The 26,764-nt window shown below is 37.1% G+C and overlaps 1 protein-coding gene across 8 annotated transcripts in view; it reads left to right on the top strand.

Annotated features, from left to right (window-relative positions):
- The window catches only part of Inpp4b (inositol polyphosphate-4-phosphatase type II B), a 395,691-nt gene that overhangs the window by 255,620 nt on the left and 113,307 nt on the right, over positions 1–26,764 (top strand). For all 8 annotated transcript variants that reach the window (XR_012435583.1, XM_074041203.1, XM_074041202.1 and 5 more), the window contains 5 exons: positions 9,098–9,270; positions 10,705–10,828; positions 11,840–11,957; positions 15,443–15,583; positions 19,715–19,812. Coding sequence is in view for 7 of the 8 variants with exons in the window: in XM_074041203.1 (XP_073897304.1) it covers positions 9,098–9,270; positions 10,705–10,828; positions 11,840–11,957; positions 15,443–15,583; positions 19,715–19,812 (654 nt within the window). In the remaining variant the exon portion in view is untranslated. The remainder of the gene's footprint in view (positions 1–9,097; positions 9,271–10,704; positions 10,829–11,839; positions 11,958–15,442; positions 15,584–19,714; positions 19,813–26,764) is intronic.

Here is a 26,764-nt window from a genome sequence, read left to right as displayed (position 1 = left end):
CATTCTACTACTGCTACTCACCAGAAATGCTTCAACAGTTTCCTGTGGTGTTAAGTGGCTTTCTTCAACACATACACACTTTACGCACATGCACAAAATGGTATTGATATCCTCAGAACTTATTCTTAACACACTGCATAATTATTTCAGGGACTTTATAATATTCAAATCTGTTTTATTTACAAACTAAAAAGATATAAGTACACATCATCAGTTTTTCCTAAGTGCTTAAATATTAATATTACCTGATCTCATGAATTTCTATAAATTGAATGTTTATAATTTCATTGGAACAGAAACATCAGTGGATTGGGCTTTAAAACTAATAGTTTTAGCTGGGTACCAGTGGCTCACACCTATAATTCTAACTATGTGGGAAGCTGAGATTGGGAGGATCATGGTTATAGGCTAGCCTAGGAAAATAGTTTGCAAGACTCCATCTCAGCGAAGAGCTCTAGATGCAGTGGGGTGTGTCTGTCATCCCAAATCACATAAGAAACTAAGATCAGACAATGGTGGCTCCAGGCCAGGGTGGGTGAATAAAGCGTGTGAGGCCCCATCTCAGTGGAAAAAAGCTGGGCATGGTGGTGATGCCTGTCATCCCAGTGAAGGCAGTTAAGTGTTCATGGTCCAGGCCAGCCTGGGCAAAAAGTGAGACCCTATCTCCAAAATAACCAGAGTAAAAAGGGCTGGAGCTGTGGCCCACCCAGTAGAAGGCCTTCTTAACATGAAATCCTGAGTTCAAACCCTTGTACTACCAGAAGGAATAAAAATTAATAGTTTGCCAGGTAAGCTTTTTAAAATGTATTTGTAAGCTACAAGAATTTGGTAAATAAATAAATAAATAAATTACCACATACACTTTTGTTATAAATGTAGAATCCCAATAATATTTGTATATTATGATACCTTTGAACATCCAATCCTATCAGAAAACTGGTCATTTCCCTTAAATATTTTTGCCATGAGTTGTGATGTAACAGACAACGTGGACTTGGCGGATAGAATCCCATGTACTTGGCTACGTGGCTTTTGGCAAATCGTGGAAATTAATTGTGACTCATTTTCTTTTTCAGTAAAATAAAGATCATCTACAAATCTTTAAGGAGCCTTCCAATTCTAAATTCTGTGATGGTATCATTTTTAAAAGTCATAAAATACATTTCAGTTGGGTACCTATTCTATTCAAACAGGCTTGAAACTTGAGACACTGAGGATAAAACAATAAACAAAGCAGACAAGACACTTGCCCTTCTCTGTAGGGAAACATTTAAGCTGTGCTGATGGCGACTGGTGCTATGGAAAAAATGTATAGCAAATTAGGCAGGGCATGGGGGCTTGTGCCTGTAATCCCAGCTACTTGGGATGAAGAAGATTACAGTTTAAGGTCAATCCAGGCAAAAAAATTAGTGGGATCCTAAAAAAAAAGGCCTGATAGTATATATCCATAACCCCAGCCACTCAGGAAGCAGAGATAGGAGGAGTGTGTGAGTAGTTCTATACAATTAATGCACAGAGAAGTAGACTTGAAGCACCTGTCTGGTCTGGTCCAGTGGTAGGCTGGGTTCCCACCATGGTGGCCTGGTCCAGACTCTGCCCTTCTCCAAAGTACGGTGTGCATCTGTTCTCTGCAGGAGGGAAAACTTCTCTAATCGTACTCTGTACAAATCCTTTTTGTGATAGCCCTTTGAACCAATGTTAGGCTTTATTAGGCAAAATTTTTTATTCTAAATGATAATGTTATAAAAATTAGTCTGCAAGTTATCTCTTAAAATTTGCTGTTGTGTATGGAAATTAAAGTTTCTAATGACACTTAAAATTATTTGGATTTCTCATAAATGTGGTGATATTCATAGCCACAGAGAGACAGAGATAGGTGAACTAGAGGTGAAATCTTCCATCAGCAGACTTCAGGACACAAGATTATTGAATGGAACAGTCTGGGAAATGTACTGCTTATATTTGGTTTCTTGCCTACTTATTCGACATTCGTAAGTTAAATTGATCTTTGAGAAGCTCTTTTGTATTTGTAGAAATGAACAAAAAACCTAGTCCACTGACCTCAAACATTACTAGAAAACTATTAGAATCACCTTGGGAAGGAAATGTAGCACCTCTCCTCTCTTCTGTTTGCCTGACTCTAATACAATCAGCATAGTACCCAGTAACTCTTTCTTCTTAACTTTAGATGCTGTACAATATTGAAATAACTAGAGCTATGTGATACTGGTTATTTCAGGTTATTGAATGACCCATTATCTATGCAGCTTATTCTTAAATACCCAGGCCATTTGTGGTCCAGAGCCCTGAGGTTATACTTTATTTAAGGCCCAAAGACAAAATAAACCCAATGAATGAGAGTCTGTGACTCTTTCTGGTCGAGCTCAGCCTGACTTCAAAAACTTTTGTGCTACGACAAACGGGGCTTGTTTGATTAATGGATGTAGTTCCTGGAAACTGTCTTAACAGAATTTACTGAAGGCTTTTAACTTTGTGCTATGAAATAAGAAGTTTATCCAGGATATCTGTTGATGCATTTCCTTTGCTATTTTTCTAAGAGCAAGACTGGAAAGTTTTATGACACTGTGTTCTCCGCCTGGCAGGGTTTAAACAAACAAGGTTCTTTTGACATGAGAAAAGGTTGCTTTTGTTTTTCTCATAGCATTTTGTCTTGCATTGGACAGTACACTCATTTCTAATACATCTGGAAGGTGTCAAGAGCAGTCACTTATCCTGGTGGACACTACAATGGTTATATTTTAAGGTACATGTTTGTCCTTTAAGGCTGCTCTGTGGTATAGGAAGAGGAAGGCACAGCATTCATGTGCTATCTTCCTCCCAGGGTTACCATAAATCTTATTTACATTTTCCCTATCTGATGCCCTTTGCTTCTAGATCTTGCTTCTTAGATTTTGACTTCCTTCATATATGGTTCGCACCATCTCGTTTCTCTCCCCACCCTTACCGCCTTCCATTCCTTGTCCCTAATATGGTGACTGCCCACATAAGGTTATTCCAGTGCCCCCATCCATTGGCTGCATGCTGTTATTAGTTGCTTTTCTTATCACTGTGACAAAATACCTGAAAAAATAACTTATTTATTTTTGACTCATGGTTTTAATCCATCCTGGTGGGGAGGGTGTTATGGCAGATAGAGCAGCTTACAGCTGGTGGCCAAGAAGCAGAAACAACATTCTGTCTCTGTTGATCCCTAGGTTTATGGGTTTTCTATTTTTCCCCTTTTATTCCATCTATGTCCCTAGGCTATGGGAATGGTACCACCCACATTCAAGGTGACCTTTCCTTTCTTAGTTAATCCTCTTTGGAGGTACCCTCACAGAGATACCCATAGGGGTGCTTTACTTATCTCCTAGATGCTTCTCAATCCAATCAAGTTGACAATCAAGATTAACATCACAAAAATGCTCAATAATTACTTCCATCCCATTCTTACCTTATCTGAGCTCTGAGTCTTCTCAGTCATTTCTGGTCAGTTTATGGCACCTATTTATGACCCATGGTATAACAAAACCAGGCACCCCTATTCCTACAAAGACTTTCTTTAGGGGGGTTGACTAAAATACAGCCACACAACCTTCCCTAAATTTTCTCCACCTGTGGCTTCTTTCATGTGTTCAGAAAATGTATATCCAATCATGAATGCAGTCTCACCAGAGATCTTTCTCTCTGAAACTTGCTTTTATCACTCTCCCAACTTTAACAATGCTTGTCATGTTTTTTTTTTACCTTCCCTTTTATGTTTTTAATATACTTGAGGATAGAGACCATGAGCTATACATAGTAGTATCGCCCATGGGACATTTATTGGTCCAGTGAATGAGTACAGTTCACAAGATTGAAGTGAAAAAAGAGAGGGATGGGTGCTGTGGTTTGGATCTTAAAGGTCCCCCAAAGGTCCTTGTGTTAAAGGCATGGTCCCAAAGGTTGTGCTTTTGGAAGGTGATGAAACCTTTGGAATAGGGGGCTTATTGGATGGTCTTTTAGGTCATTGACAGTATTCCTTTAAAGGGGACTTGGAAGCTTATTCTCTTCCTCTTCTTTTGCTTCCAGGCCATGAGGTAAGCAGTTTGCTCTCCCTCACTCCCCGCCATTACCATCCACCATGCCTACTAAAGGCCCAAAGTATGAGCCCAATCTTTGACTGGAACCTTCAAATTTGTGCCATAATATCCCTTTTCATTTAATAGGCTAATTATGTCAAGTATTTGGTTATAGTTTTGTTACACCATTAAAGCTGACTAACACAGTGTTTAATATAAGGAAGATAGAATAGCATTTGTTAAGGTGAGGTAAATACAAATTGAAATTTCAATGTCTAGATCAGAGATAGGAGAAGGAGCATAAGGATGAGGAAAAAGTCAGGAAGGTTTGGAAGAGATTACCCTAAGTAGCCAGAGAAAACTTTTAAGGCAACCAAGCCTGAGCAAGTTTTCTCCTTTCCCTGCTACCCACCTAGTGTCTGGATTTAACATACTTTCCGTGCTCTGTACAACTGAGGTATCTCAGGGCCTCCTATAGATGGGTAGCAAAGTTGACTACATGTATTGTACTCACACAAAGAAGTTTAGCTCTAAAGCATCTGCAGAGGAAGCCTTATCAGTGTTAGCCCTTCCACATTCGCACTGATGAATTTTATAGTGATGTTCACATTGTAAAATTGCACATATAAGATAGGGATTGCACTCACAGGCCCCCATGGTATCCATATCTGGGTCAATGTAGGACACAGATTCTTCAAAGTCAACAAGAATTCTATGAGAAGGGTTAATCAATGTCCTACCATGAACTCATTTTCATTTCTGTGCTGTCTGGGGTTTAAGCATAATACAGAGCCATATTGGCTGAGAGTTTGGTGTATGTTCACCTCTAGACATGGAGAATTTTATCACCCTTCTTTGAGGCCACTCTAATTGCTAAGCTTCACAGTTCATCCTCTTCTTTCCTTAGGTGAGTTCTCTGAGCTGAGACGGTTTCTTCTGTTATCTCTGCATAAAGTTTAATAGGTGTGCAGTCTTTTAGTTTTCCTTTTTCCATAAGTCTGAAAATTTGTGATAACAAAAATAACAATGGCGACCAGCTTTTGTGAATTTAATTATTTTAAATGAGGAAAGAAGATCAAACACCTGAGAAGAAAATGGCTTTGAAATTGACATTCAGCTGTGCTACAGTTGGTTGATATTTGGCTCTTTTATTTTTCTCCTGAGTAACATATGAGCCATTGAGCTCAGAGACGTGAACATCCTGTACTGGAAATAGATGGAGTGTGGAGGAGGAGAGGGGCACCCAGCAGGCATTCTTTGAATCCTTCAGTGCGCTTCACTTGAATATGTTAGAGAAGTGAGTAAAAGGCTGGGAAGCAGAGCTCTGCTTGGATGGCTTCCAACCCTGTCCACAAGGCTCAGGAAAAGCTCGGCTAAGCCACATGCATTTTATGTTTTCCTGAGGAAAGACTGCTTGTTGGTCTCAGGGTTAAGGAGTCTCAGCAAGTTTTTATAGAGACACTAAAACATTCTTTTCATATTTTCCTCTGTCATTGAAAGGAGCCTCGGGGAGAGAATCACATTTAAGTGCCTGCTACGCCGGTGAGCTGCATGAGAGGTGTTGGTGCAGGGACAGTATTGTGGTACATGGGTCCCTGGCTACCCAGCTTCTTGGGGGTATCACAAGTATATGTGCATGCACACATGTAAAAGTTAATTGAATCTTGAAGAAACTAATCACAGAAGAGTAGATGTATGTGTGTTTCAGGATTTCTTACTTGAACCAAATAATGCAAAATGAACATCATTTTCATCCTTACCAGAAAATGGCTTGATTGGAAAGACAAAGTGAAAACCATGTAAATGGTAGGGTGTCAAAGGACAAGAATGTGAGGGAAGAGTAACAACCGTTTGTAGCTTTTTTCTTTCACTAAAAACAGTTTTAAAGAGAAAACTAAAGCATGGTCTATTCCTTTGTGAGAATGATTTAGAATGTTCACTGGAGCAAGAAGACCGTTTATGAACCAACTCCACACTTTCTTTGGCCTGTCATACTCCATTGTGTTTATTTCAGAACCTGAAATTTATGTGGAGTAGTGAATATTTCCAGAGAAGTCCTGTAGTCATCAAAATTTGCATTTGCTGGTGCACTTTTCCTTTATCTGCTGAACTTGGTTAAGTTTTTCTTTTTCTTAAAGATATGCATCTTGAGCTTTCTCATTTATGCTTCTCCCTAGGAGGGTACTACTCTCCCGAAGACGTTTTACCTTGCTTACACACTTGTAATTCTCATTTATAATTAGTGTTTTCTTAAATTGTCAATTTTCTTAAATCTTACCCAGTAAAAAGTACATATAATTATACTAAGTAGAGACACTGGAATTATTGCTCATATCAGAAGTATCTAGAATTTGCTCTAGGGTAAATTAGAATATCTGTATATTCCTTTTATTCTATGTTTCTAATCTTATTATAGTAGAACTAGAAATTCTCTCTCTCTCTGTCTCTTATCTGATGGTAGTGTGCCCATAAATTTAGAAGAGAATGAAGAAATCATTCTGATATTAGTAAGGAAGTATGTGAGGTCTCCTCCTTTAAAGACCTTCAAGATAAACTAACAGCCCTATTTGAATTGTCAATGTCTCTCAAGTAAAAAAACTGGACTCCTCCGAAGTCAATTTTCTGTTTCCAAACTTAAGAGAGCATCACATTCATAGGCAAGTTTTTGCCCTCCTGACGCAGGGCAGTATAATACTAGGTGCTTAAACAATAGACATATGCTGTGGGGAAAGATGTAGATGTACAAAAAAGTGAGTCAGTTGTTTAAATGGAATGAGTGACAAAGTAGTTCTACCTCAGCCTGATGAAGGAGCGCCACCTACTGCAAAAAAATTTATTTTATGCTTGCAAATTCTTTAGTGGAAACTAATTTATACACAGCCAAGTTTGCAGTCTGAAAACTTTTGACATCTATATCTGTTTCAATTTACTGGAGTTTTTCTAGTTTTTTCCTCTGTGTGTGTGTGTGTGTGTGTGTGTGTGTGTGTGTGTGTGTGTGTCTGTATACTATCTTACTCAGTCATATTCAGTAAATTATAAAGTGAGAGACAGAATAGCAGATAAAAGAATGCAAATATGAAAAACATATAGAAATAAAGGATTCCTCGTTGGGGTCTACTGATGTAATTTATTCTGTAATGTAAATGATTTACCTCCATTTCTGTTTTACTTATACAAATGACATAAAAATTAATAGCTAATGATTATCTAAATTCATCCTAAGCTACCTATAAGTGTATCCTTTATTAAATGACTGTGGTTGTAACAGGACTTTATTGAATTTTCCTTTCTCCTGTGTTTTTACTTCTTTAATAATACTGAAGTCTACAGTGTTTTTTAAAATAACAATCTCTAACGTTCCAAATGCACATCAGGTAGACATTTACAAAGAATGTAAATTAGAACATGTCTTCATATTAAGTTGGGGTCATTCATTATTGTTTCAGCCATTTTGGTTCATTTCATTTAGTTTTTTACAACACAACATAAAATAAATAAGTGATAGCAGAAATGGTACAATGGCGAGCTCTCTTAACTTTATCTTTTCCTATAACTCTTTCAAGGTCTTAACTGGCTATTCAGCACTCCCATCACTCACAATGATGCTCAGAGAAGATCATCTCATTGCAAATTCTGCTTCATAATTAATTTCACAGCCCACACTCATTAAATTTTGTTTGTCATCCTACCTTTAATTTACTTATATATTAATTGAATGTCACACAGTCCGGAATTTATATTTGATGTTTATCAGTACTTTGCTCTCCAAATAAGCTGATGTAGAATATAATTTGTTTTGACATCAGAGTCATAATTATGTAGCTGCTACATGTTAGAAATCTAGACACACAAATAGCACAGATGGTTTTAATTTTGGTCCTGATTTTAAAAAAAAAACTGTTTGAATCCCAATGCTATCAAAAGTTTCACTTTTTCATACTTCTTTGAATGTTAAAAACTTTTATTATATTTATTGTAACTTCATTCCTTCAATTAAAACTTGAGAATTCGCTATATGCTGGGCACTGTGCTAGTTTCTGGGGATTCCTTTCCTTTGGCGAGCTCTCTTAACTTGTGGAAGACCAGTGTGTAAGTCATCCCAGCAGTAAGGGCAAGAAATTATGGACACAGGAGGAAGTGCACTTAACCCGAACTTCAGAGAATGGGGCTGGGGAGGAGTGCTAGGGAAATGTAGACTACCTAGAGAATAGAAGATAAGTAGAGGAACAATTTCTAGGAGGAGATAGGATTTGCAAAGACACTGGTAAGGAAGCAGGGTATGTTTAGGGAAATACATGTTTTTCATTTTTCTTGCAGTTATATTAAATTTTTTTAATTTGTTTTTTATTGTTGTGAAATACGTATTTCTTCTACTCAACTGTGGCTCAAAACTTCAAATGTAGTTTCAAGTGATGGAATTGGCCACAGAGTCAGAGGTCAGATAATGCAGGATCTTTCATGAATTTGAACTTTATTCTGAATGTATTAAAAAGTATTTTAAGTAAGGAAGCAAGAATGAGTGATAGAATTGGATTCAAGCTGATTAGAAAGTTCTTATCTTCACTGTAGAGCAGGGATTTGAGCGGAGTAGACTTGAGGAAGGAAGTCAAGGAATCAGTGGGGAAATGATCCAATGAGAGCAGGAAGTGAGAACAGGGAACATGGATATTTGATACTAATTTAGTGGCCAAGTAACCGTGAAAACTACGGGGAAAAAATTCCAGTATAATTTCTGTTTCCAGACACCATAGAGTTTAGTGGCACCATCCTCTAAGACACAGGCAGGCCTGAGTGGAGATGAGCAGAGGAGAAAGGAGGTCTACTGTAACTCTGTTAAGTACATCCAGATGGAGAGATCCAATGAATGGCTGACTGTAGACTTTTGGAGTTTGGAGGAGTTCTGGGATGAGGAATCTTCAAATCTACTCTTAATGAATCTTTAATAGGATGTATAACTTCACTGTAAACAAGGCATTGGTTCTATACTCAGACACCATCCTTCACCTATCTGCTGTTCTTCCGTCCCCTCCCTGCAGAGGACTGGTACGCAGAGTTGCATCCCCTTATCCTGACCCTGAAGGAATGCATGGGAGAAGTGGTGAGCCGTGCCAAGCAGTCCCTGACATTCGTGCTGCTGCAGGAACTTGCCTACAGCCTGCCCCAGTGTCTGATGCTGACTCTGAGGAGAGACATCGTCTTCAGTCAGGCAGTAGGTGCCCACTGCTGTTGTCTGTGTAGAACAGTTCTGAGTTTTTAACACCCTTTCTTTGATGACAGTAGAATTATTCTTTTAACAGTTTTATTTTTTTAAAGGGATCCTTTCCTTAAAGATTTGCTATCAAATTTTTCTTATGATAAATTTGAGTTGAATATTATACCTACACAGTTTATGAAACCTCAAATATTTCTTTCTGAACAGAGACAGCCAAGTCTCTGATATGTGCATTTTATGAACTAGATGAAAAATCTGTGAAGAAAGGGGTGACTTACCCTTGTGCTATGCCCAAGTTCTGCCTACTGTCAGGGGAGGAAGGCTGCCTGGCACCACAGGTGACACACTAGGCCTTGGCAAAGGGATCTGTTTTTACTCATCTCCCCCATGAATCCAGGTCAGGATTTCACACTAATCTCTTAAATTGCTTATAAAATAAGTTTGCAGGGCAGTAATGCTTGACTATGAGGCCTGAGGGGACCATCTCCTTTGCCTATATCCACCCCCATTCATTATATCAAGGCCAGCTCCATCACAGGGGTCTTGCTGCTGCTTCCCTTTTCTATTCTAGCCTCCATGTCTGGTTGAATTTGATATACAAAGCACTTACAGGGGAGGAGACCAAATGCCTCCCTTGGTAAACAGTCCACACAAGGGAGTATCTTAAATGAACTGTCCTGACCCCCATTACACTATTTCATGAGTGATCAGTGGCAAATGACCAAGCATCGGGCGTTTATGCTGTGCATTTCACATGCTTATTGGATCCTTTATGATTCTACTTTGCATGTGTAAATAATGAAAACACTATGATTTGGAAATGCCAAATCATTTTTTTATGGTTTTCTTGTTACAAACAGTAGACATGATCTAAGGACACATCACCTTGACTCCAAGATCCATGCACTTATTCTTTTGCGATACTGTCTTCCCAAGTCTTTTGTATACAGCTTTGCCACATCAAAGATAGTTATTTTATTTTTTATGATTTTATCAGCATATAACAGTTGTATAGGGGATATATTGTGATATTAACATATGTCTTGAAAATATATCTTAGTTGGATTTATCCCCTCCATCATTCTCCCTACCCCCCTCTTCTTAGAAGTATTTCAACAGATTTCATTCTATTTTCATATATGGATACAAAACATATCCATCAAATATACCCTCCTTCCTTATGCCCACCCTCCTCCCACTGGTACCTACCCCTGGAAAGATTTTATTTTTTCCTCCTACCCTTCATCTTAAAAATTTAAGTGTATATTGATACTTCAAGCTGTACAAAAGTAATAGCTTTGTTACACATTCTTGAGAGTTTTAAATTAATTTGTAATGTCCCGAAAGTCTTAAAACACTAAAAATTGAACTAATAAGTTCAAATTTGCTGGCCCCAGTAAATTCCTTCAGTGATCTTCTTTTTTGTTTTAGCTTGCTGGATTGGTTTGTGGTTTTATCATCAAATTACATTCAAGTTTGCATGATCCAGACTTCCTACGGCAGCTTTACACTGTGGGGTTGATAGTACAATATGAAGGACTGCTAAGTACATACAGTGAGTATTGCCTTATTACATGCTAAAATCATAGTCCTATTCATAAAGATAATTAACACATCAATTTTCCAGGTAAGCATAAAAATGAGCAGTATACCATTATACCAAATGTTACAAAAATAATGCAGCTTTTAGCTTTTGCACTCATTCACCTTATAACTTACTTTTGCTTTGTATTATGTTTTGAAAATGGAATTATGGATTATTTCAGAGCAACCATCTGGCTTTTTAAAAAATATATAAAGGGCTCTTTACCAACATGACTTCAATGACTTGGTTTCAAAGTCTCAACACTATCATGGCTGGAACTGCACAGTTCAATACAGGATTCTAATGTGGAGTGGAGTTCCTGAACTATGTCTAGTCCAAGCATGTATGTTCTAGTCCTGCACACCAGATTTCAAAGACTAAACAAAAGAATTTTATATTGATTATTAATAATTTATATTCAAAAACATTTTGTATATATTGAGCAATATACAACATATTAGTAAAGTTAACCTTACTTTCTAATCTTTGCTATTTTAAAGATGTGATTACCAGAAAATTTACAATAATAGCTCATATGCCATCTCTACTGGATTGTACTGACCTAGGATCTTAATTCCTCATTCTTAGGCTTATTTGTCAGTGTATGGAGACACAAACCTAGCATGAATTCTGAGTTGGTGATCATTAATTCAGCCATCACTCTTGTTTCTAGATATCAGATATCAGTTCTGCCAATAAAAGATGTGTGCATGATATTTTGTTTTATAAAGGGTTTAAAATCTCTCTCCAGCCTCCCATTCTTCTTCCCTCAAAGGGTACATTGACTTCTAGAGCCCATTGAAATGGTTCTTATTTTGCTGATAAAAACCTTCAGCCTGTGAGGAAAATAGTGCAGAATGGATTCACTGCACTCAGAAACTCATTCACTAAAAGGCTAGAATAGATTCCAGTAGGAGGTCTTGTAGCTGGTGACATTTCCTTTTTCATAGTCTATAATCAGGCACGTTCCCCTTTGCTTAGGTGATGAAGTTGGAATGCTGGAGGACATGGCTGTTGGCATTTCAGATTTGAAGAACGTTGCATTTAAAATAATTGAAGCCCAATCCAATGAGGTCTTGCCCGTTGTAACAGGAAGACGGTGAGTGAGTGCCCATTTGAAGGCCAGCCTTTGTCGGACATGTATCATTCACTCCCGGCAAAGTACCCTGACAGAATTCAGGTGTTTCATTTGGGGAATTTTTCTTTTGTTCTCTTTTCTTTCTGGGTGAGAAACAAATATAGGTTATATGATGGGAGAAGGTCTTGAAAAATTTGTGGAAGTATCACTAATGTTTATAAATTGTGACAAGGGAAGTGTGGGACCCGTTCCTTTAGTATATATGAGAAATTTAAAATAATAGCTGCAAAAAAAAGAACACTTTCCTTTTTATTACTATCTAGTCTAAAGCATTAGGATGTTTTTCCTTTTTCGGGAATTGTTCAGTTAATAGCTTCATAATTCTTGAGTTGACTTTAAATTAAATTCAGTTAAAAGCAGCAACAGTTTAGGAAAGATATATTCCTCTGTCAGGGGCATTTACCACCATTTTTCTTAATTATTTTTGACAATTCACTCTCTAGATCGTGAGATTTCCGAGAAGGCTTTAAATAAACAGCTTCCAAGGTCAGTTTATGATGGGCAAAATATCAGAAATAATTAAGAAAAATGATGGTGTGTGAAAGAGAACTCTGGTAGAAGAATTATATCCTATAGTAAGTTGTTTCAATCAGAAGTCCTCCAAATTTCAACCTTTCTGGTATAAGCACTTTTAAGTGCTGCACAAGGGTATTTAAATTTTGAAACATTCTCAAATCACAGCGAACACAAAAGAGGGGGGAGCACTTCTCAGGCTAGAGAAAGATGGAGAAGAGATGCAGTCTAAAAATATTCAACACAAACTGTCTTCCCTGTCTAAGGTAAACATGTGATAATTTAAATTTTGTGTGAAGCATGCAGTATCTGTACTGTTGAAGGAAAAGTGATTATTTCCTACAAAGAAGAAAACCATGTGCTCATGTGCCAAAATGTTTCATTTGCTATTCATTGGAAGAAAAAGAATAAAATTGCTGCATACACACCCTGGAAAATAATACCACATAGTTTATTATCAAGAGTGAGAAGAATTTATGAGAGAATCTCACTGGGCTATGAATCTCACCAGGCCATTTGGTACAGACAAAGTGCAGGGGGTTTTTTCCTGAGGAAACCCTTCAAGCTGCATCTAAACTCAGACGTTGTCATACAGATGGAAGTAGGACTCAGAAAGAAGAAGTGAGAAGCTCAGCGCATCCTCTGTCCAAAAAACAACATTGCAACTGGAAAGAATCTTCTAAAACAGCCATCTTAGGACTAAGGGGATGAATCAAATTCATAAACAAATTAGGCAGCCCAGACTGATAAAAACCTAGCGAGCACTGGACAGTAGCACTGGGAGTCAGTCAGTGGCATTCCTGCTGAAGGTTGCTCCCACCAACCCCATGTCTGTCAGCACAAAGCCCACCCCATTGACACTTCCGTGTCATTCTCTGAGGAGGCTGACTGATTTGGGCTAGAAAACAGAAAAAAGCACCTAGAAGTTGTCAGAAACAGTGGTAACTTAGATAACTCCACTCACAGTAGCATCAGAAAGAATAAATAATAAAGATTATACACAGAATATACAATATATTGCTGAGAAAAATTAATGTGATCCAACAAATAGAAAGTTTCTGTTTATGGGTTGGAAGACTCATTGTTTAGACAGAAGTTCTCCACAAATTGATCTCTAGATTGAGTGACATTTTTATCTAAATCTCAGTAATCTATTTGCAGAAATTGTCAGGGTAAACTTAAATTTTTATGTAAATGGAAAATCATCCTTCCCCCAAAATTATAAAATAAGAACAAATGTAGAGGAGAGAACTTCACTTTCTTGTTGCAAAGCTTACAATAAAGCTGGATGCCAGTGGTTCATCCTTGTCATTCTAATTATTTGGAAGGCTAAAATTGGGAGGATCATGGTTTGAGGCCCACCTGGGCCAAATGTTCATGAGACCTCCTTATCTCAACATACAAGCCAGGTGTAGTGATGTGTGTCTGTGGTCCCAGGTACATAGAAGGCATAGGTATGAGAATCAGTAAAAGGCTGGCCCTGTGCAAAAATGGGAGACCTTACCTGGGGGAAAACAAAACAAAACAAAACAAAACAAAAAACCACTCAAACAAATAACAACAACAAGAAGAAAACAAAGACTGCCACACTGTATGACTCCATTCATATGAAATATGCAGAAAAGTAAACATCTATAGAAACTTCCTGGAAATGGCAGTGGGAGTGGGACTGACAGGCATGAACGATCCTTTAAGCTGATAGAAATGTTCTAAAACTGGATCACAGTTATGGTTGCACAACTCTGAATTATATACTTAAAATGTATGCATTTATGTCAATTATAACTTAATAAAGTCAATGAAAAGTCATCACAACGAAATTAGCTAATGCACTTCACCTTCAGAGAAATTTTCAAACATGAACTAACTCGTTGATGCTTCAATATTCTTAAAACACTTAAAATAAACATCAGCCCTCTGTAAACCAGGCTACTAAAAAGGGCACTGAGAGTGAATTAAACAAAGCAAATGAATGTGTCCATGCATCTGAGGATAGTGTTAACATCCTAACTTGCTGGATTCTTGGGAATTCATAACTCTCTATGTCATGGCTAGGAAGAAACAGTCTGAGTCAATGATCTACAGTGTTTATCAATATTGTTATACCAGGAGAGATTAAAAAGAGTTTTACAAAGAAACTGTTGTCCTATGCTCTTCTTCCCAGTACATGCAGTATGACCCACCATTCCATATAGTTCTGGAAGTAGATGGATTTTTCTAACTCTTGGGCTACACTTCTTATATTTCTGTATTCAATTCATACTGTGTCACAGGGTACCAAGTTTCAAAACATACAAGCTGGTACTCTTTCTGAGAATATTGTATGAACTCCAATTTAAAATTTCAAAATAAAACATTACTGGTAATTTTTAATGGAAATTTCTAAGGAAAATGCTCCTGTGTTATACAAACATTTCCAAATGGTCAGGGTTCCCAAAGGTTATAACTTAAATAATTAAACCATCTCATTTGCCTTATAGTGTCATGAAGAGGGAGCTCATCAATTATAATAACAATTGGGCTGTGCCCCAAAATATAGAAAAAATTGGTTTATTAGGCTCCACCATATTGAAATATCTATCATTAAATTACTTTCTTTATTTTGGGGACTAATGGGATTTTATAAGTAAGTCAAGAAAACAGGTAGTGAGGCTATCACATGTCTGTGGGGATTCACAGATGAACCAAATATTCTTCCTTTTCTAATAGAATTCAGAGTAATGTGGAGAAATCAAACATGTAAATAAGTTCCTAAATATGTGGTGCCAAGAGGAAAGTATGTTTCTTGAATAAATGAACATTAGAAAAGAAGCATGTAGTTGCCCAAAACTTAAATAGTGTTATATTCCAACTCTTTAATTGTTTTCCAGTGAGTCTCAAATAAAATAAGTGACATGATTACAGCTTCTTCCCTCTGTCTTTACCTTCCTCAGTGAACACTATGTGGTGGAAGTCAAGCTGCCAGCTACAATGTTTGAGTCGCTGCCTCTACAGATTAAGGGAGGACAGCTGCTTCACGTGCATCCAGTCCTTTTTAACGTCGGAATCAATGAACAACAAACTCTTGCAGAAAGGTAAGCTCTGGCAGAAGGATGATACTCAGTTTCTTTTGCCCTTTTTAGGGTATGCTGAGAAATCCCATGTGTTTCTGCACGTAGGATTTAGTCCTTTTTATAGGGAGCAGTTTCCTTTTTACCAGGACCAGTTCATTCAACATAACAAGATAAAATATTCAGACTCAAGGATTTCTGCCCCAAATCAAATTTAAATGTATCAAAAACACTGAGGAAAATATTGCTGCCAATAACAAAGTATTCTTATTAACTTTCTTCATGTTTCCAAATACCTCTGTGTATATCAAAATTTGGAATTTTATTTACACACACACACACACACACACACACTCATATACCTATGTTAACACTATAAACCCAGCCATTTGTGTTTAAATGTGTGTTAAAATTTACTATACCAGCTGAGTGTGCTAGTAAAGACTGTAATACCAGCTACTCAGGAGGCAGACATTGGAGGGTCACTGTCCAAGGTCAGCCTGAGTGAGAGCACAAGACCCTACCTGTGTCTAGGGGCACAGCTCATGTAGAGCACTTACCGAGCAACCGAAAGGCACTGAGTTCAATCTCCAGTACCAACAATAACAACAAAAATAGTCTGGACCTAAAATGCTCTATTTTTCTCCTTTTTTTATTATAATAGCTATTGTGGGATAATTTTAACACATCTTCAAAATGACTTGCTCAATCAAGCAATAAAGGATTGTATGTGATCCCTTGAGTTATTGTTTAAAAAAACACTGTTTTGAGCAGAGAACTTAACTCTTGCCTCTTCCATTGTTCTCATGTAGAGATTCTAGAAAACTTAGATAACAAATAAGTTCACAGAGCACAGTTGTGAAAGATTTTAAAGAACAAGGTTGTCATCTTGTTATGGGACTGGCTGGGGAAGTTCCCACATAAGCACATGTGGAACGCTTGATAGTCTTTGGTATTTCAATGCTTCTTTCCCTACCACTCACTTCCCTGTGTCTCCTTCCCCATGGGTAACAGTTTTAAAGTGCCTAGAGTGTTTCTTGCCATTACTTGTTAAGTACATTTTAGGTTTTTATTAATGTCTTTTTATTTTACTAAATTAAATATTCTACTATAATTATAGTCCTCTTGAATTTCAATGGTACTCAAAATATCTCCTGTTATTTATTATTTTTAAATAACTTCTTCTCTCCTTCTTATCCCAAAGATATTTCCGGGACAACACAGGTTTTCATAATTCTCAGCTGCCATTTAATAAGTGGATGGTAACTGTGCATTACAGGTTTAAGTTCAAACTATGTGAATGCTATGAGTCTCTTTCCTTATAGTGTGTATAAATCAGAAATACAATTTTATGTACTGTATAGTATGAGAAGTTTGATGATTACATTTTGAAAATCAGTATCAATGATCAGATTTTATTCTAGTTATACATACACATGTATTTTTTCTCATAGCAAATTCAGTGTTTGTGGTGAATAATATACCTGAACATAAATGATAAAGCTCAGGGAAAAAGAACCAGCATACTAAGTGGTAGAATATGACCTTAAGAGTGACATGAGACTCAGACTTTTCAGGGGATAGTTACATTTTTATGGACTGGCTAGCATTAACAAGGACTAACATGTAGATTGGACTCATTTTTATCACTGATGATGTTGTGACACTTTCGGTTATCACTTATTCATCACTTCATTTAAAGTGTTCCTCCTATCCCTCCCAGCTCCCTACCTAGAAGTTGTATAAAACACCCTTGGGCTTGAAAAGGAGGCAAAGTGGCAAAGCAGGGAAAACACTGAAAAAATGTGAAGGCTGAGTTTGAATAGCACTCTGATGTCAATAGACTATTGATTTAAACAAATCACTTCCTCTCCGTTCTCTAATCTTCATTTTTCTGATTCAGAATTTACCTTCACCAGGCAACATCTTCATGTTAGACATATTACGTAAATTTAGTTGTAATATTTTTCTGCATATTTATCACAAATCAAAATATATACTTTATATTACTGTTCTTAAACAAATATTCATGCTATTAATCAGATTGAGCTGCTCAAACAAGAGACTGATGACTAGACAGATTAAAAAACAAAATTCTCCCAGTGTCGAAGGCTTACAAGTTCAAGAGCAGAGTTGGGCTCTCTTTTTGCTTACAGATGACTACCCAAGTTCTTGCTGTGTGCCCAAGTGACTTACACTTTGTGCACATGTTGGGGAAGGTAGCATTCTCAGGTGTCACTATAAGGACATAAAATCCTATAAGAGTCAGAATCTACCCTATAACCTCAGGCTCATCACTAAATATAGCCACATTTGTTTCAGCACATGAATTTTGTGAGGACACAAACATTTAGTCCATAATACTGATTTATTTCAGCAAGACTGATATTTTTTAAATGCCAGTTGATTATAATATCTGCAAAAGTTAGAAGAGTATATTTTCAGGGTCTGGGGGAAATTCTCCTATGGATTTTTCCCTGGGACTATATTCTTCTTCTTCAAGTTCAACTCAGTAGAGGGATTCAACATTGACTCCACCAGGAGCTGTTCTGCCAAGCTTTGGGACACAGGGAGAATAGACTGTGACAAGAAGCCTGGAATATTATCCCTGTCCTGTGAGAATTTCCAGCCAGTAAGGAAAGCAAGTCAACAAATAATGCATTATACTCGAGACTCATGCAATAATCAAAGATGTTGAAGGGATAGGAATAATGCAGGAAAGAAAAAAAAATCAGATAGGAGATGAGCTCTTGGCGAAGGGCTCCTAGAGGTGACCTTTCACTGGCTTAAAAGAGGAATAGAAACTAATCAAGCCAAAAAGGAAGATAAGACACTCATCAGAGAAGAAATAAAATGTGACAGGAAAGGGTGTAACTACATTCCCACAGTCTCTTGGGAAGGCTTTATGGAGAGGTTAGACACTAAACCAATGGGACTGGACCTTGTCTTTATAGGAGGAGGATAAACATTGAACTTCAATGAGCTAATAAGAGGCAATTTGTGTTAGATTAATTTAACATTTCATTTGTTACACAGTGCATTTGCTGGTACATGGTTGATATTAAATAAATGTTTGCTGATTGAATTAATTATCTAAGCATGCTGTAAAGGATAGGGTGCAAGGGAAGGAGGCTAGAAGCATAGCACTGGCATTTGGAAGGATTTGGGAGGATAATGACTTATGTAACCTATAATGGCAGTGATAAAGAGAAAAAGAAAGAAGAGATTCACTGAAAATATCAGTGAATAGTGAGGAATGGTGGAGAATAGTGGGGAAAAGAGAAGAACCTCAAAATGCCTACCTAGAAGTTGCACCTGAGTAAATGATGGGATATTGGGGGCAGGCTTGGAGAAAGTCAGTAGGAGGTTCCAGGTTCTGATTATGTTGCATTGGGTGTGAGGTGGGACAATTCATACAGAAAACTTCAGCTGACATCTGGAAATACATGTTTGTATGAAGAGCCATATTGGAAGCTACTTTCAGAGCCTCCCTTTATAGACAGACACACTTTAAGTTTGAATCTGGTTGATTCTCAAAGAGTTGATAAACTCAGTGATATGAAGGAAGAAAGTTTGTTTTAGAGAAGAGAAAGGAGAGCATGGGTACAAAGCCGTTGTCCTTACTGGGCAGAAAAAATTGTCAGCAAAGTTAAACTGCTCTGGGAGGGCACAGGACTATCCACATGTGTGCAGAAGTCAACAGTGTACAGGATCACATGCAGCTTAGTGTTCAGTCCTGGTCTTCTGGACCCCTCCCCAAGGGGTCAGGGTAAAGAGGAAGATCAAAGGACAAAGAGAGGGGGAGGGTTTCCTATGCACGCTCATCTGCAGATGAGCCCGCAGAGGCGGTGCAGGGCAGGTTAGGAAGAGTAACAATAACTGAGCATCAGGTTGTGCACATGTAGAGGAGATGGCATGTTCATACTGGGAGATGTGAGACTATTTGGTGTTTTGGTATTCTGAGAAGCAATTGGTAGAATTGGGATCCATGGAGACTGGATATGACTGAAATCACCACTGTACAATATATGCTTTAAAAAAATGAGAGATTCTTCCTTAGAAAACTGTTACTATGCATTTAAAAAGAAATGGTAGAAGCCATTACTTTTGGTGCTATTTTATAACCCACAACGGTTTCTTTTTATCTGTTTTTAGGTTTGGAGATGTCTCTCTGCAAGAAAGTATTAATCAGGAAAATTTTGAACTTCTAAAAGAATATTACACAATATTTATGGAAAAGATGCCTCCTGATTGTAAGTATCTGTGTTACAGAAAACAATAACAATTATTTCTTGATTATAAATCTACAGGAGAGGTCAATGATGAAAGAAGCGTAGGATGGAGTATGAGAGTGATTTTGAGATTATGTGAACCAAAGACTGACTGCCAAAGTGGTGTAGTTGACACATACTTCATGACCTTGTGGTCCACACTGGCATCATCACCTTGAATCTTTCCTACTGCTCATGCAGGAACATTAACTTCAGAGCCATTGGAAAATTCCAAAATTAAAAAAAATGGACTCATTGTTAGAAATATCAATTGAGTCCAATAAAAATTTGTGTTATTCTTTACCATATAAAATACTTTGGTAAGTATTTAAGTCTCCAATTAGTGAAACATGTCAGATATATCACACGTATATAAGGAGGTACTCAGATGGAATATAAACTAGGTAATGTAATATTAACTAACATAAAATAAGAATAAATTGATTGCATTTGCTTATTGCAGTATTTTATGTGAAAAGTTTAAGACATCCAAGCCTATAGAAGTGTGTTTTACACTTCAGGAAGAATTTTTTTTTTTTTACCATTACCCTGCTCTATAGCATTTTTCCCTACCCTATTAAGTACATTTATATTCCAAAATAAGACAATTAGGAATATATTTGGAGTTCACATATAAATGGTATAAATATGCTGAGGTTTTGAGATATTCACAATGATAAGAAACCAGGTTTTAATAAAGTGTGATACGTTAACCAAAAGATGTAATCAAAGTCTACCTATAATCTATTCATGGGCAATTTGCTCCCTGATTTACATTCTGATACTTACTTTGAAATATCTTATGTGGCAAAATACTCAGGTCTTTGCATAACCCAAGGAATCATGAGTGCCCATGGCAGTAGATAGAAAATTCCACTTGCTAGTTCTTACATTATTATTTTATATTACTTTATTTCATATCAAATGGTTTTTGCCAAAACTGAAAGTAAGCACATGGAGATTCTTGGGCAATCAGCATATTTTGAGTTATAAATTAGTTAATTACATGAAAAGTTGCTAATATGTATAAGCAAAATTATTTTGCTTTAGTAATTAATGAAGAGTTTACCGTAACTTGGATGTTGGTGGGTTGTGTTTTTTACAAAATACTTATAATTTGGAAGTAATTCTCAGAAGTTTATCAACAACCTGATTTCTGTTTATACTGGTTCTTGATAAATACATGTGGTCCCCAATCCAGCAGCATCGGCATTACTTGAGAATGTAATGTCATCATTGCAAATCCTCAGGTTCCACTGTAGATGTGAACCCACCCTGAATCCATGTTTTAATAGGCTTGCAAGGGGTATATGATCCTATGCTAAAGTCTGAAAACCAGTGACATGCAATCCTTATTCAAGATGTGTCTTAAAATGTAGATTGTTGGCAGTCTGAGAAGAGTTTCAGTACACTACTAAAAAACAATCATGTCACCTAAAAATACATATTTAGGAGTACTTTTTGAAGTATCACTCAAATATGAAATGCAACATAATTTTATATTCAAGTACTTTAAACATTTCATAAGAATTAATGTTTAAAAAATTTAAGACTATGAAACATCATGTATTACCAATTAAGTACATCTGTCCCTTGGTATCCAGGGAGATTTGATTCTAGAACTTCCTGCAGATACCAAAATCTGTGGATACTCAAGCACCCTATAGAAATGGTACAGTGTTTTCATATGACCTAGGCACATTCTACCTACACTTCAAATCCCTTCAGTAAAACCTAATTGTTATAAATTGTAGTTATACTGTACCTATTGTTTATAGATGATACTGTCACACCAAAAAAGTTTACACATGGTTAGTACTGAGATGCAATTTTTAAATATTTTAGATCTGTGTTTACTCAAATGCTAAGATGTGGAACCCATGGATATACAGACCTGACTGTATAATCAAGTGTTTTTAGAAACTGAAACATATATATTTACTTTTTTGAAAATAGGATGGCCTTTTTAATCAAACCAGTGGCATTTCATTAGTTAGAAAGATATCTTAACATACTGGATTTTTCCTATTTTATTTCCTATACTTTTGAGACAAAGCTATCACGATCATAGATTTGCAGTGGAATGGAGCTGTGGTATGCCTGTCACTGCACTATGTAACAAAACCACAAACCCAATCTGTATAATTGTTCTGAAATATGTGGGGTTATATCTCTCATAGAAATGTTGCACCCCAAAACATGATTTGAATTGCATTCCATTGTAAGAAGAAACTCTGTACTATGGGAATAGAGGTTAGGCCACTTGCTCAAACAGAAGGAACAACCATGTTGGATCTTATCTGTAATCTGCAAAATCTTCTGTTTTTCTTTCTTTTACAGTAAGAGCAAGGGATAGTCTTTGTCAATTTTAAAGGATACATTAGTTCTCTAAACACAATACTTTCACTTAGTAATCCACTATGAGTTGCTGCCCATTAATTTATCTATTCTATTTTCAAATGACTTATAAACAAAATAGTTTAATTCTACATGGATTTTGAGATAAAAATTGATCATTTATTCCCCAAATGTTTTTCAACCTTAAAGGATGCCCCACTTTTTCTATATCAAGACAAATGATAAATCCATCTGAACCTATATATTAACTCCCAAATAGTTCTCATCTTTTTACTCTCCTTGTATAGTAATTTTATGGGTTAAAACAATGTATTTTTTCTAAAACATTCTCTAATTCCATTAACTATGTATTAGATTTACTGGATAGTCTTAATTTATCAGTCTACAAACATGTAATAATTTTGTCTTTGTCACTGCTGTCAGTTTCCTGAACACTCATCCTGTAGGTTAGTACTTGGGAGGAGATACAGAATTAAAGTTGACTGTCAACAGGCCCTTTCCAAATGTCCAGCACAGTCTAGTGAGTCATAGACTAATCTATTTAAAAAGCTCAATGTCATTGGAATAAATATTCAATTTAATTTAAATATTATTGTCCTCTATCTCCATCTTCTTTTAGCTTCAGAAGGGCCATTAGAAGAAGGCTTATAAGTGTGGCTTTATTTGTCTTGGAGAATTCATGGTATCGAGAGCTGGTATGTGCCTGTTATAGAAAAGCAAGGCAAGTGTAGAAATTCCTCTCCTGAAAATCTTTACTGTGCCTGCATCTGAAGGAAGTAATATGTGTCAGAAATAGAAACCGGTTGTTAGAGCTGTTGATGTCTGCTCCATCTGTGTGTTGTGGATGTCTCCGTCCTGGATTTCTTTGTATAGTGATGCAGTTCTCAGCCACTTAGCTTCCCAGCTCTGACTCTAAGACACAGTAAATCTTCAGGTGCTACTTCCACTCAGGCCCTACCTATGATATTCACTGGCCCCTTTGATCAAGCAGGGAAATTCCACAGGGCAGGTATAAGTGCTTCTCCTTTCTGATCTTCCCTTTGGGCTTGATGATCTCAGACATTTTCAAGTCCCCTTTCCTGCCTCCCTAAAGCATTAAGACACTTAGCTTTTACATTAGGAATAAAAATAAAAAGCACTTCTATAAGTCACTCACATATATGGCTCCATGTTTTAAAGTTGACATCACATCTCACATATATTTTAGATATATTTAGGAGTTTAGTAGAAGGGGCAGATGAAGCATGTCTGTCTTTCTACATTAAGGGAGTAGGGACCAACTATCAATTTATCATACTCAAGCTCACTGTTCTTTCTCTAATAATAAGGCCTACACAATTTGTGCTTTATCCAAAACAAAGGAAAAGGATATCATCGCCCTGGATTATTGGAATTCTGTCACTTACTGACTCCTTTGTGTAGCACTGCAAGCTAAGAAGGAAAAGCAAGCAAGGCATCTTTAGCCATTCTAAACTATTTCTACTCTATTTGACATCCCTGTGTCATGTAGAGTACTTCATCTTTTATAGGGTTAAGAATTGCATACAAAATACTTATTTTGAAAAAAATGTTAGTTTGCAGTGAGTAAGTAGAATCTTGTCATCTATATGCAGTTTTTGCTCTGGAAGTCTCACATTCAATTTAGCAGACACTGGTGGAGGTGACATTATGTGTGAAACCGTGCCAGTCACATGGGTGATGAAGATGAATAGATCTGTCCTCCTGGTTTAATGACTCAGTGTTATAAAGGAATAACCTGCATTAACTCTAAACTTCTTTCCAAAAGAATACTTTCCTTTTGGAATATGGATCCCTTTTCTGAATAATATAGTTTTATTGTTTTGCTTCTCTTGTTCAAAGAGTTTTACTTTCTGCTTGATCATTTCATGGTGTGGTTACGTATTGTCACGGCTCTCATTTCTGCAGGAGAAATAAAACATTCTAAGCATTCATTCCAATTTCAAAAATAGTGAAATAGAATATGAATCTAATATTTTATGAATAATCAATTTTAGACAAATTGTTGAATAGTTTTCTATAAAGTCCCCATAGAAAATGATGAAATACCTTTCATAAGATAATATCTGCAAGTGCAAGGAAAGGGGGGACTAAGGTGCCCACAAAACAGTGGGGAGATTAATTGAGATTGGGACAAATAAGAAGGTAAATGAAAGGAATAGGATACAGGGAAAAGTGAGCACCAATATCAAGTGTGTTCATGAGGAATGAGAATTAAAAGACAAGCTAGTAGACTTGGTGGTTAGGAATCATTGACAACATTTGATATAGTAGGGTTTGGGTTTTTTTTGCAGTATTGGGGACTGAACTCAGGGCTTCACACTTGCTAGGCAGGTGCTCTCCCACTTGAACCATGCCTCCAACCTTTTTGCTCTACTTATTTTTGAGATAGGGACTTGGTTTTTGCCCAGGCCAACCTGAATCATGATCTTCCTATGTTATGCTTCCCTTCTTAGCTGGGATGATAGATGTGTACTACCATGCCCAGTTTTTTTGTTGAGATGAGGTCTCATGAACTTTTCTTGCCCGAGCTGGCCTAGAACCATGATCTTCCTAATCTCATCCTCCCAAGTAGCTCAAATTACAGGCTTGAGTCACTATTCCCACCTTGATGTAGCATGAAATAAAATTACAGGCATTTAGGAATTTCAGGAGAGAGCATATTGTACAAGTTTAGAGAGTGAAGTCCCCACCGTTAGGAAAATCAACAGTGATACAAAGAGAAATAAAGAAACAGGCTGAAGCAACAGAATCAAATGAGAGTACTTTTGTCCTTGATTCCTTAGTGCTCTGTGGTGGCAGTCACATCAGTGGATGGTTCAGAGTGGCAGCTCTTGATCTTGCTAAGAGATCCTGGGGAAGGTAGCAATGGTAGTTCCCCAGCACTAACCTGGAAGCTATGCTCAGGTTGAGCAGAGGACTGGGCCTTCCATATGATACAGAGACTAAAGGTTACTTGACAGGAAGGAAAGTAGAATTCTGGCTTATAGAAAAAGAAAACTTGCCATGCCTGGATGAGGTCCCTTTAACACCTGAAGAATGTTAGCAAAAGATACTCATTTTGAATGGTGGGAAAATGTTTCAGCAGTGTGCAACAGAGGCATTAAGAGATATGGTTTATTCTGTCAGCGAGTCCCACGGTAAGTGACAAAGCACTGTCAGAGTATCCTCCCTTGTCAACTTCTGCCTTTTTCTCTCTTCTCTCTGCTTCTTTTCCACTGTCTGCCAAGCTTAGGAAGGAAGTTGGGTTATGCAAAAAGGGAATTAATTACCCTGAAAGCACCATCAGGTAAAGAAGCACACTGTTAAGCAGTGTATGCTGGTCTTGGCTGTCTGGTGGTTAAAAAAAAACCATAGTACCAAATTCTCAGTGGCTGTGTCCTCATTCCCATGTCACCGACACAAAACTTCTAGGAATTTATAAATTAAGTAGGAGTTGATGAAAGCACCCAGAGTCCAGCAGTAGCTTCTGGCCCAGGTGCTAAAGGATATAGGTCAGAGGTAGTATTTCCAGAGAACCACAGCTGGGGCTAGCCAGCTGGATGTAGATTCTTGGTGGCAACTGTCCAGCAGAAGTGGGAACCTTAGCTAGAGCAGTTACCTGTTGGAAGCAATGAAGAAGACACAATAATTTCCAGACTCTTGAGAAGCAGCCAGATAGAGGAAAACTGTGCTTGCTGGTTTCTGTCTTCTTCTTGTCCTTTAATCTCGTTCCATGTCCTCATGGTTCAGACTCAATGATAAGTTCAAGGTGGGGGAGTAGACTGGGAAAGAACAGCACATCTGCAGGTCATCAGTGCAATCTACCTCTCTGCCAACTCAGCCCTTCCCCTCACTTTTACCCATGCAGGAGTGGGGATCAGTTCTTCATGTGTTAATAAGCCCTCCTACACAGTAAGATTTGAGAACCCCGAATTTATATTGAAAGATGTCAGAGTCAGCTATCAAATTATAATTTTTGTTTTTGCATTTCATTTATATGTAACACATGAGTATAAGAAGGTAACATTTTTAGTTGACTGATCTCAGTTAAATATATAAAACAACTTATATTTAATGGTGATTCTGTTCAATGTAAGATTACCTTGATTTATTGTGTCATGCATAATAAAAGTGTTTAAGTTTCCTAAGCATAAAGGATAGTCTGAATATTATAGATTTTTAAATTTTTGTTTAAGTTTGAAGATAAAATGTATAAGAAGATATGAAGATTTTCAAGTTAATATTATATACATATATAATATAGATAAGCTATTATATAACTAATTTACTTTTCTTAGCAGTAGTGAGGTTTGAACTCAGGGCCTTGTAGGTGCTCTACTGCTTGAGCCTTACCTCCAGCCCTCTTTTCTCCAGTTATTTATGAGACAGAGTCTCACTTTTTGCCTAGGCTAGCCTGCAATGTGATCCTCTAATTTTATGCTTCCTACCATAGCTGGGCTACAGGTGTAAGCAGCCATGCCAACATTTTTTTCTGTTAAGATGGGGATCCCACAAATTATTTTTTTGTCTGGGCTGACCTGGAACTGCCATCCTCCCTACATCAGCCTTCCAAGTA

This window comes from Castor canadensis, chromosome 9 (assembly GCF_047511655.1).
Source record: "Castor canadensis chromosome 9, mCasCan1.hap1v2, whole genome shotgun sequence".
NCBI lineage: Eukaryota > Metazoa > Chordata > Mammalia > Rodentia > Castoridae > Castor > Castor canadensis.
Note: the sequence above shows the minus strand (reverse complement) of the source record. Positions and strands in the feature narration are given on the sequence as shown.